Genomic DNA, 17,513 nt, shown 5'->3' on the forward strand with positions numbered 1-17,513 from the left:
AGCAACGTAAGTATGTAGCAGTTTTTTTATACAATGGTATATCCAGTCAATATTACTGGCAACATAAATCAGTTGTTAACATCCCACTCTTATTAGATTTCATTGTAAAAGAAAAGGATTCTAAAGGCCTAATCAGCTAAACTGGTTGGGCAACCAGCTCATTCACTGTGGCATATACATTGTTGACTGAATGGAAATTTAAACAATATTGTACTGCTTAGTTCTTATTTTCCCTTTACAGTGCTTTATGGTGCCAAGCAAAGTTGTAATTTATCCTAAAGTCTTTAATTGTTAAAATTTTACTTTTCCAGAATGTCACTGAACAAATATGGAACATGGGGAAATGTGCTGATTCTCTCTAAAAAAAAAAAAACCATCTTTGCTGGAGAAAAACCAGTGTAACACTTTCAAGAATGTAAATTGTTTTAAGAAGATGTACTACCATCTCACACTTTCATCAGATTCACTATGCAACTTAGTTTCTAATGTAATTAGAGTGTATACAGCAAACCAGCTTTGAGAGCACAGATACATTTACAGAGGAAGAAAGTAAAAATCTATGTTGAAATTAATTGTTTCATTAATAGCAAATTCTTTTTCTTCTAAAAACATTTAATGAAATTCACAAGGCACAGTCTGTAGTCCTAACACCACATTTTAAGTATAAACAAGGCCAAAGGGGAAGCTCTTATAATATATGCATTTTTAGCCTGCTACTGGGAATACTATTTTTGATGTCTCAAGTCTGTGTACTATCACAATTGTTCTGATATTTTTATACACATCATCAAATGCAGAAGATGGATTTTAAATAACAGCTGAGATAATTCATGTTTCTTTCACACTTCTTACGAAATGATTCGTCCATCTGATTTAAATCAAATAAAGAAACTTTAGAATCCAAGCAATGCAAAGAGATTTTTATACATGTATTTGAAAATCTGGTAACCTTATAATCACAGATTGTACAACAGTGTATAAAGTTGCAATTGAATATATGTGACAAGGAATGTGCTATGCAAGGGATCAACACAACAGCAGCTTGTCTTGAATAAAATGAGTTATGTACATGAGACGGTAGCAGATAGTATCATTACTCACAACTAAGCTGTATTAGCAGGTTATGTTGGACAGAACTTTAACATTAAAAATCATTTAATGTAAATTATAACTTGTCCAGAAAAGTTATTCTGTTTCTAGTTGTAGCCCAACTGACAACGAAATCTGCACATATGACTTACATTGTGAACTATTTAACAATTTTGTTTAGTGAAAAGTTAATAGTATTCTCCAATTCCAAATCATGAGACTCAAATACTTCCTACTATAGGTCTTTTTAGTGCTTTATTACCTACATCACTCAGTAAATATCCTCTCACACTTCTGCCAATCAGACAATAACTAAATCCCATCACTGTTACATTTACAAATATTCACAATTTAAAGAGACACAAACATTTAGATATCTTTACATGACACAGATATTTTAATTATGAAACTCAATAATTTTGTGCATTATATGTTTGTGATCCACCATGACTCAATGACTGTTCTCAATACTGTTGCACTAAAAATACAGTTTAGTCTTAAAGATGTACCAGTAAATAAAATTTCTAACACAAACATCTATTATGAAAGATTGTTTCTAGTGCAAACTGCCAATGTGTACAACACTTACCAGAGTGTAGAACACATTGTCATCTGATATGCATTTATTTGATAGATTTAAAATTTATAACTATGGCCAAACCTTACTAAATGTACTTATTCATTCTGTGCTCTCTGTTTTCTCAGTTAATGACAATATACATCCAAAAGTGGATGCATTTACTCAATTAACATAAATGTATGTTACATAGATGGGTCTTCATTCAGTAGCTTAAACTGATCCACTTACAACATGTATAATCTCAGGATATTGAGAACTTGTTTAAAGTCCATCTTAAGCATGACCTGTAGTTGGCAGCACACAATTTTCTGCTATAGTACTTTTCCTCTCTGGTTAAAAAAAAGTAAAATAAAATAAAATAAAAGAATTTCAAGGATGCTCAAGTTTTTCTCTCTGAACACTGCACACAGCCAATAGCCAGTCAATGCTTTTGTCATAAACAGAATTGTCTGATGACAGATAACATCACCCATACACACTCTAACAAACTAAACTATTGTTCTTGAACCACATCTTCATATGGACTTCACACATTCAGCCATGGATACCACTGATTAACATTCCTCAAAATATCACACCATTCCATATAAATTTTTCATTGTTGATTACAAAACTTCAGCAATGTTCTCTGAGGCAAATACATGAAAAGAAATGCTAGCTGAATCTTCTTTAGTTGGTTGTTGGACCCTGCATGACACCTGCTTAGTGCAGCTGGTAAAAGATTTTTCATTCATCAGGCTCTGTCCAGTCCACTCTTGCCCAGTCGGGAAGTTCTGTTTCATATGACCATCCGGGGCCCTATAAAAGCAGGCAAACAAGAAGAAATGTGAATATGGGCATGTAACATTTCAATGTATTTTGGAATTAGTCATGGATGTCACATAAAGTACTTAAAATTGTCAATCTACTTACTGCAATACTACAAAAGTTGTCATCATTTTTGTATATAAGGTAATAATTTCAATATCACGTACACCTTTGACAAGTCACATTCAGTCAGCATTTTAAAATTTACTAGCCTCAAATAAGTTCAAAGATGACATTACAGCAAAGGACTTTCTCATTTATCTTTCCATAATAGTCTACTGTTACCACTAAGCAGGCTCACTTCCTTAGAGATAACAGATTGACAAAAACATGTTATGGTTCTTCATCCTGAGTGGAGAAAAATTAAGCAGAGGATGGAGCAGACAACATAGGGATGCAGCATTGGTTAGCCTGACCTCGTGAAGGAAAGTGAAAATGCATATGGCACTCAATGACATGGAAGAGTAAATATCTTTTTAAGTGGAGTATATACAAACAAATATACAACATTACAATCCTCATAAGACCACCTGCTTATGGGTCATTTACAGGAAACCTTCCTTGCCACATAAAATACTTAAATATTTATCTAGTTTCAGATCACTGATGTTTTTCTTCATTATCTGCATCCATTCTCTCCTATCTGCATCAGTTGTTCACCTTCAGCTCAACATGCATCCTTTCTTGATGTGGACCTCCCTCTCTTCAGTGGACCCCATAAAAGCCTTTGTCTGCATAAAGTGAACCAACTAATCACAGAATCTCACATTGATAGCTATCATCTCATTCATTCTAAAAGGTCTCTCTCACACACTCCAGACACCCATGGGCAGCACTTCAACAGTGACAGGCAATCTCTCCCCCTCCCCCTGTATGCTTAAGTTTCTCACAGAGGGTAACTACCATTACAACCTAAACCATAAACAGACCTCCTGTGCTTTGCTGACCTATGCCCCTGATTCTCCAACCACTCATACCCTGCCAGGGCTTTGACTACTTTCGATCCTGCCTTGAAATGAGGAACAGTCTCGCAAAATATTTCCACCCCTAGTGTGGCCACACAATCTGTGAATTATGCTGGCCCATCCTTATGCAATGTCTATCAACAACCCCGTGCTATGTGCATCAGATCCCTGTGAAAGACCCATGTGCAAGGCCTGTCCTTTGTTCTCCATTGAAAGTCATCTTTGAAAGTAGTAATATCATGTACTAGCACTGTTTTAACTTCTGCATGGCCTTCCTTGTGGGTATAACAACCAACCTGTTGCCTATCCAGAAGAATTGTCACTATGAAACTGTGACCAAGAACACAATTAAGAACATGCCCCACTGCAATAGCTGCGTCACAACCTGTACCATCTGAATCCTCCCACCAGCACCTACCCCCCCCCCCCCCCCCGCAATTACAATACTAGCTTATAACACTTCTTTGATCACATAGTCCTCCTGACCCCAATCTCTGTTACCTGCTGTGCCACACCCTCAGCTCCACTACTGCCTCCATGCCTCCCATTTCACACATTCAATCTACAACCACACCATTGTCTACCTTTTCCTCCTTGCCCTCCCTCCTTTCCCTCCCATCCATCAATTTCTTCGTAATAATGTGCCACATACATCTTCTCCTGCCTGTGCCACAGTCTGTTAATCCATGTCACATCATTCTCACTCCCTTGTCATCACTCCCTACGATCCGTCACCTGCCCTTCCCTACCCTCCCTCTCATATCTGCTAATAATTTGGATCCACCAAGCTGCAATATTGAAGTTTTGATATGGAGTCTGAGACATTGTGGCTGAAAAGCAGTTCCTCATAACTCTACAAATGACGCAAGCAGAGTGTACAATTGGTGCACCTGTCGGTAAAGTTCTGTGCTTAAATATATGTGTGTGTGTGGTCACACGAGGCCACTTCCCTCTTATCACCTGAAGCCTCAGAACTGCACTATTTGATACAGTGTCTGACTATTATACCCTATCATTCACCTTTAAGCTCTCAGGTTTTCAAATCTTGTCCAGTGCAGTCCCCAACAATCATTCTTTCTTTCTCATCCTGTCCGGTAAGTCTCCTCTGAACCTAGATTCTAGGTGCCTTTTCCGAGCTCTCCCCTTTTTCCTAAACCTCACCAGTCCTTTTCTGTCACCCCTCTTCCTTCCCCTTCAACCATCCCACCAGAAGAAGGAGCCATTAGCTCTGAAAGCTTTCAAACTGTAATATCTTTTTGTATATGTGATCTCCTGCAGCCGCTTGGTGAGTGTCTACTATTGTTTGTTTCATAGTTTCCTCTCTTCCGTATTTTCTTGTAAACTATATTTCTAGCAACTCATTCATTATGTGAACTTAGTCATTACTGACCACTCAAAAGTGCTACTTGATCCATTGGTCACCACAACGCTGTGTGTCGAGTGATACTGAACTTTTGCTACCTATGCCGATTGGGATAGTATACTCCCGTCTCTGAATCCTCTCCTCCTTGTTTCTCTTGCCCACCCAATCTCTTCATCCCTGATGGACTGCAGTACCAGGATGATGCAGCCATGTGTATGAAGTTTTGTTAGCCAACTGTTTATGTATTTGTGGTCCACTACACCCTGAATTATTTAGTGAGTCATTACCATTACTCCTTCTATTATTTAAAACACTGTATAACTATCTTTGCAGCAAATACCAGAGAATTCCATGTATATGCTTCAGATTTTTCATTATTCATTTCTAGGTTAACAAAGATGTCTGTATGGCACCAATGTATCACACATGCAGTTGTATCAATGACGTAAGTGACAAATTTCAAATAAAGTAGTTTTGGAAAGATACACTTCGTCTTTTATAACTTGGAAGTACAAAGCACTGAGCAAAATTTCAGAACTGTCACTGTGTCATATGTACACCCTGAAAATTTTTGTTGAAAGTTGTTCAAATACTGCAATACTTTCATGAGGCGTATCCGAAAAATAAGTGCTGTTCTGGAAAAACTCAACTTTTTTTCCAAATCAAAATTTACTGTTACAAGAAAGAGCATTTCCTATTTTTTTTAAAGTTGCCACCATTGTTCAGACATTTATCACAGTGGCAAAACAATTTTTCTATGCTGCCAGTAAAGGCAGACCTGTTGAACACCATTGTTTTCATCATCATCACTGTCACAGTGCCTTCCTCCAAAATCATGCTCAAAGTTCAGGAACAACTGACAGTCAGAAAGTGCGAGATCAGGGCTGTATGGCAGGTGACCAAAATGCTCCCAACCAAATTGCTGGATAAGGTTTCGAGTGACAGCAGCAGAATGAGGACATGCACTGTCACGAAGCAACACAATGCCTTGGCTGAGCATTCGAAGCCTTTTGTTTTGAACTGCACACCAAAGTTTTCTCAGTGTTTCACAGTATGGTATTGCATTGATAGTTTCATCTCTGGGAAGGAACTTAAAAAGCAGAACACCCTGCCTGTCCTGGAACAAAGTGCACATGACTTTTTTGTACTGACAATGTCATCCTGAATTTTTGTTTTTTGGGGGATCGTGGATGCCTCAACTCCATCGGCTCTTGTTTTGATTCTGGAGTGACATGACAACCCAAGTTTCATAACCAGTCACAATTATGTTTAAGAATTCATCTCCCTCTTCACCATATCAGGTAAAGAATATCAAAGCAATGCCAAGTCACTTTGTTTTGTGCACATCCGTAACAATTTTCAGAACCCAGTTTGCAAAAATTTAAGTGATTCGTGACAATCACATGCAAGGTAGTTTCTTGAAAGTTTTGGAAACTCATCACAAAGCTTTCTTATTGTGAACCATTTGTTTCCAAGAATTTTCTTCCCACTTTCTCAACCAAACCACTGTTGAAAACAGAAGGCAGCCCACTCTGTGTTTTGTCAAGAACAATGATTCACCTGTCTTTGAATTGTCTCACCCACTTTCACACCATTACATCAGTCATTACATTTTCACCATAAATCTCTACAACATGATAATGAATTTTACCTGGCTTAGCATTCTTAGTGTTAAAAAACATTATTTCAGAATGAACTTCACGGTCAGTGGGCTCAGAAAGTCTCTCATGCAATTTGAATGACCACTAACACATGTAAACACAACACAATCCAGCTGTAATGGCATCAGTGGAAAGACAGTGAACCAGAGAGAGATGAGTGTGAACATGTGGAACTACGACACTAATGCTGCATGGTTGTAGAACCAAACAGTACTTACTTTCCGGACTCAACTCATAACAAAATTTAGTAGTCCAAGGCACTACTCAAAAGATACATTTTTCCCACATACTCTGCATTAACAAGGGTTTACACTTTTAAAAAAATCATACATAGCAAGAACAGTAAGATCACTTGTCCAACATTCATTAAATTCATACCCACCTTGTACTTCCAGGCATGTAAATACATAACAAGGTCTCTAGGCTTTGGATCCCTGTATCGAACTTTACATTCATAACAGTGTTTATCATATGTCATTTTATCCATATTGAAGCTGAAGTCAGGTGCTTCATGGCCAGTCTGAGTTGCCACTGTCACTTTTGTCCTATTTTCCAGAGAGTCTGTGCGAGGTGCAACAGATTCTTGTTGAGTCACTCCCACTACCTCATTTTCACAACTTTCTTCACAAGGTGAAGCTTCCCTGCTGACATCATCTTCATCACATGTGATACCTAGACAAGAAGAAATACATCTGCTGTTAGTACATATTACATAAATTTATTCCATTATAAATATATCAAATTAAATGAAAATTTGAGTAAAAGAGAGAGAGAGAGAGAGAGAGAGAGAGAGAGAGAGAGAGAGACCAAAGTCATGTCTTTCAGCCATTTTTCTTATCTTTAAGATCGTTACAGAATGATAACAGGCATTTTTCACAAAACAGTCTTCTCACAGCTTCATTTGCAGACAGATGATAGTATGCAGAGGGATACACAATTGTGTTGTATGTTTAATACTCTTAAACTCTTGTATCAACTGAGATAATGAAACATATATTCTTTTTAATTGGATGGTATATTTTTTAACAGCATTTGAAAGCTCAAAACATTTCACATAAATATATTGAAGTCAAGCCTATCATAAGTGCCTTAGGAAAACTCCTCCCACCTCCAAAATCCGTAATTACTGTAACTCTGATCTTGGCTTGTCTGAAAGCAGTTTCCAAAAAGACATCATATTATTATAAATATTTTGCAAAGCACAGCAAATACTTTATTATAGTCAAGATTGGAAAATGTTTTGACAAACCAATTCACTCTGAAACCCCTGCTCCTGCCAATTAGCAAATTCTCTCAGTCCACCATAGCAAGCAATGTGATTTACTTTTTCTCTCATACCATTCTGGTAGCTTTGTCATGCATGAAGTATGCAGCAGAACACATATCTATTCTACATAATTACTCTGCAATTCAAATTTAAGTGTTTGGCAGAGGGTGTCTAGAAGCACTTTCAGATTATTTATCTATAATTTTACTCTTGAACAGTACATGGGAAAAATGAATAATTAAATATTTCCATGTGAACTCTGGTTTCACTTATATTATTACGATATTCATTTCCCCCTATGTAAGTTGGAGACAAAAAAAGATGTTGCGACATTAACGATGTGGGATTTGTTTTAATGTTGCTGTGTCACTAGAAAAAATAAATTTTAGGGAACTATAATCATTTAGGTAATTTAAGGCTTTCTCAAGTAGCTAAGAATGAAGACTGGAGTATTTATTGTGCTGAATTTGTATGACAGGGCATATTTGTCCACTATCAGAACCCATTTACTAGCACCAATCTGCACGATTCATTTATAATTTTGCTTGTATGAAATGGTATGGTGGTGCTGCTTCAATAACTGGCCACATAACAAAGATTAATGGTGTGGTTACTAAGACAAGTTGCATTCATTTTGAGGAATTGTGATTGTCCTGACTGGCTAGTGTGCTATGTTATTAGAATTTTAGCTGTGGTATATATAATACTTATTTTATTTATTTACCATAAAGGTAACACGCTAAGTAGCAGACGGACACAATTAAAAGAGACTTACACATAAGCTTTTGGCCTCAGCCTTCATTGGAAAAACAGAAACGCACACCACACACGCACACGACTGACAACTCTGGCAGCTCGGGCCAGAATGCAACTATCACATGGGATGGAAGCAGCAATCTGGAGGGGGTGGGGAAGAGGAAGGGGAAGGGATATCAATGTACAGGTGGGGGAAGAGAGGAGCACTGTTTGGCGGATAGTGCAGGGACTAGAATGTCAACAGGCACGACATCAGGAGGTTGTGAGGCAAGGTGGTGGGGAAAACAGAGCAAAAAAGGAGAGGAGCAGGAAAAGAGGAGTGGGTGCATTGGTACAGGGCAGCAATCAAAGAGGGTGGGAGACAAGAATGGGGAGGAGGTGACAGGAGAGAAGGGATGGAAACTGTTGGGTGGAGAGTGTGTGGACAGTATATTACCGTAGTTTGAGGCCAGTATAATTACAGGAGTTGAGAATATGTTGTAAGGATAACTCCCATCTGTGCCGTTCAGAAAAGCTGGTGGTGGAGGGGAGGATTGAGGTGGTTTGGGTTCCTCCCCTCCACCATCAGCTTTTCTGAACTGTGCAGATAGGACTTGTCCTAAATACACACTCCCATAATTATTCTGGCATCAACGTATGATAAAAAACTGTCCCCGCAACCCCACCCAATTGTTTCCACCCACTCTGTCCTATCACCTCTTCCCCATTCTTGCCTCCCACCCTCTTTGTTTGCCACCCTCTGCCAATGCACTCGCCCATCTTTCCCTGCTCCTCTTCTTTTTCGCTCTTTTTTCCTCACTTCCCTGCCCCACACGGAGGATCCTGAGCCACCTCGATCCTCCCCTCCACCACCAGCTTTTCTGAATGGCACAGATGGGAGTTATCCTTATAACATATTCTTCACTCCCGTAACTATCCTGACCTCAAACTATGGTAACACACTGTCCCCACACTCTCCTTTTTTGCTCCGCTTTCCCCACCTCCCTGCCTCACAACCTCCTGACATTGCACCTGTTGGCATTCTAGTCCTTGCACACTCCGCCAGACAGTGCTCCTCTCTTCCCCCACCTGTACACTGATATCTCTTCCTCTTCCTCTTCCTCTTCCCCTTCCCCTTCCCCACTCCCTCCAGATTGCTGCTTCCATCCCATGTGATAGTTGCATTCTGGCCAAAGCTGATGGAGTTGGTGATCATGTGTGCATGAGGTGTGCTTGCTCGTGTGAATGAATGGCGTGTGTTTCTCTTTTTCCGACAAAGGCTGAGGCAGAAAAGTTTTGTGTAAGTGTCTTCTAATAATGCCTGTCTGCAACTTAGAGTGTTATTTTTACAGTAAGTAGTAATCTATCTTTTCCTACATTATTGATACTCCTACCTGGAGTTTCCACTGTTTTATTTATTTATTTTTTTGTTTAACCAGATCTGATTAGCACCATCTAGCATTCTTTTACACAAGACCAGGATTTCACGCATAAAGTACATTTTTTACATTATTGTTACTTAAGAAATAACAATTTTAATATGACAAACAATATTAGAATGATCTAAGTATCTGTAATGATAATTCAAGTAAGTAATACTGCCTAAGAACTAATAAAGTTAACAGTGGCAGTACTTGTACTACTGCTGCTGCAGCAGCTACTAATAGTGATGATGATGATGATAACATTAGTGATAGTGGCTGATACCAAAAGAGTTTATAGGTGTGCAAAATAGATGTTTTTTGATACAGTGAGTTCTGGGGAAAGGAAATTTGAGGAGACTGCACCATCTAAGAATATGGGGAGATGAGGAAGATCTGGTTGGAAAAAAAGATGTACTAGGGCAATGAGTGCATACAGGGACAATGTTAATCATTAAAAACTTGAAACTTCACTTGTTCCAGCCACACTTTTTATTGAATGAAAACTGCCTTACACATTCCAATATTACGTCATTTTCGAAGGTTACAAAGAAGCATATACAAGGTATGATAAATAGGTAACAGTTACAGAAATGTTATATAACAACACTGCAAAAGTTATTGTGAAATCTTACCACATTTCAAACATACAAATAAACTTCATGCTAAAACACAGTTGACAATTACTGACACATTACTGCATAATGACCTGTCATATACTGCACACCACAGCAAAATTCAAACTGGTAGTGTTACTACTAGGTGTTAATTCAAGTCAGTCGCAACTGGTCACTAGTGTAATGATATGTCTGCCAGTTACCTACAGACTTGCTTATAGAAACTTTATAAAATATAAAAGAAGTTAACAATGTAGCCTTAACATTGATAAATTGTCTTTACATGTGTCTTACAAGTAGTTGTGTTGTAAAAGAATAAATTGGAATTACAACTAAAAACGATAGAGAAATTTCCTTACGAAGAAAATTACTGCGTAGAATTACATCACAAACCAGTAGATGGTGTTCCTTATGGTGACAAAATACGGGATGATGTGTACAGTCAATGCAAAGCTCATAATACATCTCACATTAAAATTATTTACAAAGGCAAGTGTCAGACTCCAAATGCAAAAAGTGCAGTGATGAAAAGAGTAGGGCCGGCCGGTGTGGCCTTGTGGTTCTAGGCGCTTCAGTCTGGAACCGCGTGACCGTTACGGTCACAGGTTCGAATCCTGCCTCGGGCATGGACGTGTGTGATGTCCTTAGGTTAGTTAGGTTTAAGTAGTTCTAAGTTCTAGGGGGACTGATGACCGCAGATGTTAAGTCGCATATGCTCAGAGCCATTTGAACTGTTTGAAAAGAGTAAAATTATTGTACATTGTTCAATTAAGGCAACATGAATCCAACTGAATTACATAAAATTCATATAAAAATGCATGTACTCCAATCAGTGTGCACAAGTCACTATGTACAGTTTTTTGGGGGTAAAGGCTTAGAGAGGTGAGGGGGCTGGGAAATGAGGGGTACGTCAACAGAATTTTATTATTTTTATCATCACCACCATCATTATCAGAAGCTGCAGCGGCAGTGATAGTACAAGCCGTTATAGTAGTACATTATCAGTTGCATTTGCTATGCAATTAAAGTGCATTATAACCGTAGGTGGACATTCATCCCCTTGCTTCCCCCTCCTCAGTCTTCTTTCTCAGTGCTACTGACATTTGCCTCAATCCTTTCTCATCTTCCTTACCCATCCTCACTTCTCCCTCACCCACACCCACGCTTTTCCCTGGTTCTCTTTCTCCCATCTGCACCTCCAGTTTATGTCCCCATATTCATATGCATTACAATGATTTGTTCTTATCTTGCTTCCCTTCATTTCATGTGCACATGAACACCAGTATGTAAAAAAATTAATGTAAAGACTGATGCACACCCACTGGAATACATGAATCGTGTAGTCCTTTTTTAAGATTTTTATGTAATTCAGTTAGGTTCATGTTGTGTTCACAACAAGCTCCATGTTACATCCAATGTTTGTAATGAGGCTGGAGCCACATGTGGCTCATAAGTAAAGTCACCAACTTCGCATCCACACTGTGTTATGCTATCCATGTACAGGGCTATTACAAATGATTGAAGTGATTTCATAAATTCACTGTAGCTCCATTCAATGACATATGGTCACAACACACTACAGATATGTAGAAAAACTCATAAAGTTTTGTTCGGCTGAAGCCGCACTTCAGGTTTCTGCCGCCAGAGCGCTCAAAAGCGCAGTGAGACAAAATGGCGACAGGAGCCGAGAAAGCGTATGTCGTGCTTGAAATGCACTCACATCAGTCAGTCATAACAGTGTAACGACACTTCAGGACGAAGTTCAACAAAGATCCACCAACTGCTAACTCCATTCGGCGATGGTATGCGCAGTTTAAAGCTTCTGGATGCCTCTGTAAGGGGAAATCAACGGGTCGGCCTGCAGTGAGCAACGAAACGGTTGAACGCGTGCGGGCAAGTTTCACGCGTAGCCTGCGGAAGTCGACGAATAAAGCAAGCAGGGAGCTAAACGTACCACAGCCGACGGTTTGGAAAATCTTACGGAAAAGGCTAAAGCAGAAGCCTTACCGTTTACAATTGCTACAAGCCCTGACACCCGATGACAAAGTCAAACGCTTGGAATTTTCGGCGCGGTTGCAACAGCTCATGGACGACGATGCGTTCAGTGCAAAACTTGTTTTCAGTGATGAAGCAACATTTTTTCTTAATGGTTAAGTGAACAGACACAATGTGCGAATCTGGGCGGTAGAGAATCCTCACGCATTTGTGCAGCAAATTCGCAATTCACCAAAAGTTAACGTGTTTTGTGCAATCTCACAGTTTAAAGTTCACGGCCCCTTTTTCTTCTGCGAAAAAAACGTTACAGGACACGTGTATCTGAACATGCTGGAAAATTGGCTCATGCCACAACTGGAGACCGACAGCGCCGACTTCATCTTTCAACAGGATGGTGCTCCACCACACTTCCATCATGATGTTCAGCATTTCTTAAACAGGAGATTGGAAAACCGATGGATCGGTCGTGGTGGAGATCATGATCAGCAATTCATGTCATGGCCTCCACACTCTCCCGACTTAACCCCATGCGATTTCTTTCTGTGGGGTTATGAGAAAGATTCAGTGTTTAAACCTCCTCTACCAAGAAATGTGCCAGAACTGCGAGCTCGCATCAACGATGCTTTCGAACTCATTGATGGGGACATGCTGCGCCGAATGTGGGAGGAACTTGATTATCGGCTTGATGTCTGCCAAATCACTAAAGGGGCACATATCGAACATTTGTGAATGCCTAAAAAAACTTTTTGAGTTTTTGTATGTGTGTGCAAAGCATTGTGAATATATCTCAAATAATAAAGTTATTGTAGAGCTGTGAAATCGCTTCAATCATTTGTAATAACCCTGTACATCACATGAAGAACTACGTGATCTTTTAATGAACGACGTCCTCTCCAGAGGACACCACCTTGACGAAGCACTGTCTGTGTGGGTGCAGAGGCTTGCACATCCGCTTGAAGCTGAGGGCTATGCCAAAGGTAGAGGACCTATTGCCGGAAAGTCCTCGGCCGATGGATCAGACTAAGAGTGTCCCACAATGTCCCTATCCACTCCTAGTCCTACCCAGTTCCCTGACCCAACCCAAGGTGAGATGTGATCCATGCCAAGGGGTGTGTGGCATATGGGAAGATGTCTTGCAATTGGAGCCTTAGGGATACCGGGCGACTTCCCTAAATAAGTAGCCTTACACCACGCAGGGTATTCGTGGTGTGGACCTTGTAGATACCCAAATCTCGGGGGACCAATATGGACACAACTAAAGAAAACAAAGAAAAACAAACTGAGGGGCAAATTAAGACCTCAGATACCCAAACATCAGGGTCAGAACCGATGGAAGGCATTCCCACTACTGAATCTGGGTCTACACCTGAGCCAGAAGTGGGAACTGTAACTGCAAAGCTAGACCAGATTAAGAACGAAGGCTTGCCTGGGGCCCATAGGAGGATACTACTTGGGGAATAGAGGAAAAAGGTACGGAAAGAATGGCTTCATAAAGACAAGTGAAGGGAAGTAAAGGGGCTTGAACCTAAGACCCCCAGGAAGAAATTGTCTCAGGTTGAAGGGGATACACACAGACCCCCACTAAATCAGAGACAGGTAGCAAGCGGATAAGGGAGGAATTAAAGACTCCCTCCTCCCTAGATAAGCGAGATAAAACTGAGGCAATAAATAGGGAAACAGACCTATAGTACTGTAGTCTCGGTTTTTAGTATGGCAGATATCCAGGAAGGCTCTCCACTGGTGGCCATCACCTCGCAGCAGGAGGATAGGTCATGGTTCCCTCATTTTTGTCTGTGAGGGGGTGCACACAGTGTAATGGCTCAAGGTCAAGGTGCCCATGATATCCCCATGGGAAGATGCAAAGCTGCTGGTTAAGACGGCATCGGAGCTTCTTAAGTCTGCAAAGATATCAATATGGGTATCAAAGATCCTTAAGGATGTCTCTCCTAAGATTCTGTTTGGGAAAATAGCGGCCCAGGACCCAAAAGTCTCGACATAAGACTGGAAAGTGATCAAACAGAAGGTTGCACCAGAAGGACAAACCCTGGTGGTGGAGGTCGGAGAGAAGTCCCTGAAGGTGATGCAGGAGCAGGAACTGAAACTGATTTTAGGGTTCTTGCAGGTCACCATCAGGTTTCTCAAAGACTTTAAAGATGGCAGCAAGATGAGACTGGAGGTGCTGCAGATTAATCTGCAGAACTGTAAAGGGGCCTCTGCTGCCCTGAGTCGCTGCCTGGGGAGACAGGAAGTGGACGTGGCCCTGATACAAAAACCCTATTTATATAAAGGGGGAGTATCGGGCCTCGGTGGCACTGGAGGTAAGCTGATTTATACTAGAAATCTAAGAAACTCCATAACATGCATCTACGTAAGACATAGAATTTCTTTCATGCCAATGATGGATTTCTGCCCCAGGGACTTAGTAGCCATTAAATTGCAGCAATGTGAGTAAGGTATCACGAGGGAAATTGTTTTGGCCACGGCATACCTTCCTTACAAAGACAGCTCTCCTCCTCCCTTGGAGATGAGGAGATTGGCAGAGACTTGCCATCGGCAAGGTGACCAACTGCTGGTGGGATGTGATGCCAATGCCCGCAACCTAGTGTGGGGCAGCAAGGACACCAACAGTAGAGGTGAGTACCTTCTTGGATTTCTTTTAGTTAACAACTTAGAGGTCCTGAATAGGGGCAATGAACCTACATTCAGGAATAGCAGAAGGTAAGAAGTAACTGATATAACTTTTGGTTCCATGATGATGGGAAGCTATGTCAAACAGTGGCATGTGGTGATGGAGCCATCCTCATTGGACCATATGTACATTAAATTCAAGATTGAAATTGGAATCAGACAGACCATGACCTACAGGAATTCCAGGAAAACAGACTTGGAGACATATAAGGAGGGACTTTGATTTAGGCTTATCGGAAATTAAAACCTCGATAAGGAATCCAGTAGAATTTGAGGAAGTAGCAGAGGCTTTACCTCTGCCATAGTGACCTCGTATCAGGACAACTGCACAACCACCAAGAAGAACACAAACAGGAGTGTGCCTTGGTGGAAAAACAATTTGGAAATGCAAAGAAAACAGTTACGGGGACTGTTTAATATTGCAAGACATAAAGGACAATGGGCTAAATATCGTGAGGCCCTTGTCAATTACAATCTTGCAATCAGACAGGCAAAGAAGGCATCCTGGAAGGCATTCTTTGAGGAAGTGGAGACCACGGCTGCACAAGCGAGACTTCACAAGATTCTCACTAGCTTACCAACCAATCCAAGAGGTATGTTGAGGAAGGAGGATGGGGAATATATAAAGACAGCACATGAGATGCTGGAAATGCCCCTCAAAACTCACTTTCCTCAATATGCTCTGCCAGACAGCACAGACCAAAATGTGATCCCAGAGAGACAATGGTTCTCAGGCACTCGAAGAGGGGACTGAGAATCAGCCAAGGAGTGTGTGAATTTTAATAAAATCCAATGGGCGGTGGGAACATTCCAACCATTCAAGTCACCTGGCCCAGATGGAATTTTCCCACCTCTGCTGCAACAGGCAGGAGAGAAGCTCGTAAGAGTCCTATGCAGGCTATTCAGGGTTAGCCTAGCAGTAAGAATCATTCTCAATGCTTGGAGGGCAGTGAAGGTTGTCTTCATTCCAAAGCCAGGGAGAATTGATCATACCAAGGCCAAGGATATGAGACCAATCAGTCTGTCCTCCTTCATTCTCAAAAAATTGGGAAAACCGGTTAATTTATATGTTGGGGAGAGACAGCCCCTCTACATTCAAACCAACACACATATCAACCAAGTAAATCATGTGAGACAGCTCTCCACCAAGTCGATGGGAAGGTGGAGAAACCACTTCACTTCCAAGAAGTAGCCCTCTGCATCTTCCTGGATACTGAGGGGGCTTTCAGTAACACGGCCTTCGATTCCATGGTAAGGGCAGCAGAGGTGCATGACCTGGGGACCACTATATGCAGGTGGACCAGGGCCATGCTTAGTGGAAGGAAGGTAGAGGCTACCATGATGAATGAAAAGATGAGATGACCTTGTCATAGTAATACTTGGCAAATTTACTGACACAGTTAGAAATATGGCACAAGGAGGATTGGACATTGTGCAAAATTGTTGCATTAAACAGGATCTGAGTGTTAAACCTAAAAAGACTGTTGTGGTGCTGTTTACGTAGAGACATATTCGACACTCAAGTTGTAACCTAAAGCTCTTCGATGAAACTCTACCTGTGAAGGGGATAGTGAAATACCTAGGGGTGACCTTAGACGAGAAGCTAACGTGGACCCCTCACATTAAGAGCATCTGCTCTAAGGCAAAAAGTACTCTAGTGAATACTAGAAGGGCTTGTGGCAAAAATTGAGGCCTAAGCCCCAGGGGTATGCACTGGATGTACACCACAGTGGTTACACCTAGGACTTCCTATGGGGCCATAATGTGGTGGAAGGTAGAACAGTGGGTTGCAGCTATGGAGCTTGCTAAGGTGCAGAGCTTGGCCTGCTTAGCCATAACAGGTGGAATTAGCAGCACACCAACCGCTGGAATAGAAACCATGCTGGACATGCCTCCACTACACCTGTGGGTCAAGATGGAGGCAGCAGCTGGGGCACACAGACTTAAAACTGGCAAAAACTGGGTCTCATTCGGATATCCAGACCCACACACTAATATAGTGAGTAAGGTAAATATAGGAAAGGCTGGGGAAATGCTTGCCAACTGTATAATAACTCCCAACTGCTTTGACAAGCCTTACAATAGAATAATTGGAAGCAGGGACCAGTGGGAAAAAACAGCTTGACACCGTACAAGGGACATCATTTGGTTCACTGGTGGGTCGAAAATAGACCAAGGGGTTGGGGCAGGGGTGTGCGGGGTTCAGCCAAGACTGGAGGGCATCATCTCTCTAGGAAAACTGGCCTCTGTATTCCAAGCTGACATTACTGCAATCAGGGCATGTGTGGAGGAGAATATGCATAGGCGCTACAAGGACCATAGCAT

The 17,513-nt window shown here is 41.0% G+C and overlaps 1 protein-coding gene across 1 annotated transcript in view; it reads right to left on the minus strand.

The window, feature by feature from the left end:
• Positions 1-363: 363 nt before the first annotated feature.
• The window catches only part of LOC126237026 (pseudouridylate synthase RPUSD2), an 882,831-nt gene continuing 865,681 nt past the window's right edge, over positions 364-17,513 (minus strand). Inside the window, exons 11-12 of the mRNA XM_049946770.1 lie at positions 6,848-7,137; positions 364-2,467 (exon numbers count right to left, since the gene is read on the minus strand). Of these exons, the coding sequence (XP_049802727.1) occupies positions 2,396-2,467; positions 6,848-7,137 (362 nt within the window). The 3' untranslated portion in view covers positions 364-2,395. The remainder of the gene's footprint in view (positions 2,468-6,847; positions 7,138-17,513) is intronic.

This window comes from Schistocerca nitens, chromosome 2 (genome assembly GCF_023898315.1).
Source record: "Schistocerca nitens isolate TAMUIC-IGC-003100 chromosome 2, iqSchNite1.1, whole genome shotgun sequence".
Taxonomy (NCBI): domain Eukaryota; kingdom Metazoa; phylum Arthropoda; class Insecta; order Orthoptera; family Acrididae; genus Schistocerca; species Schistocerca nitens.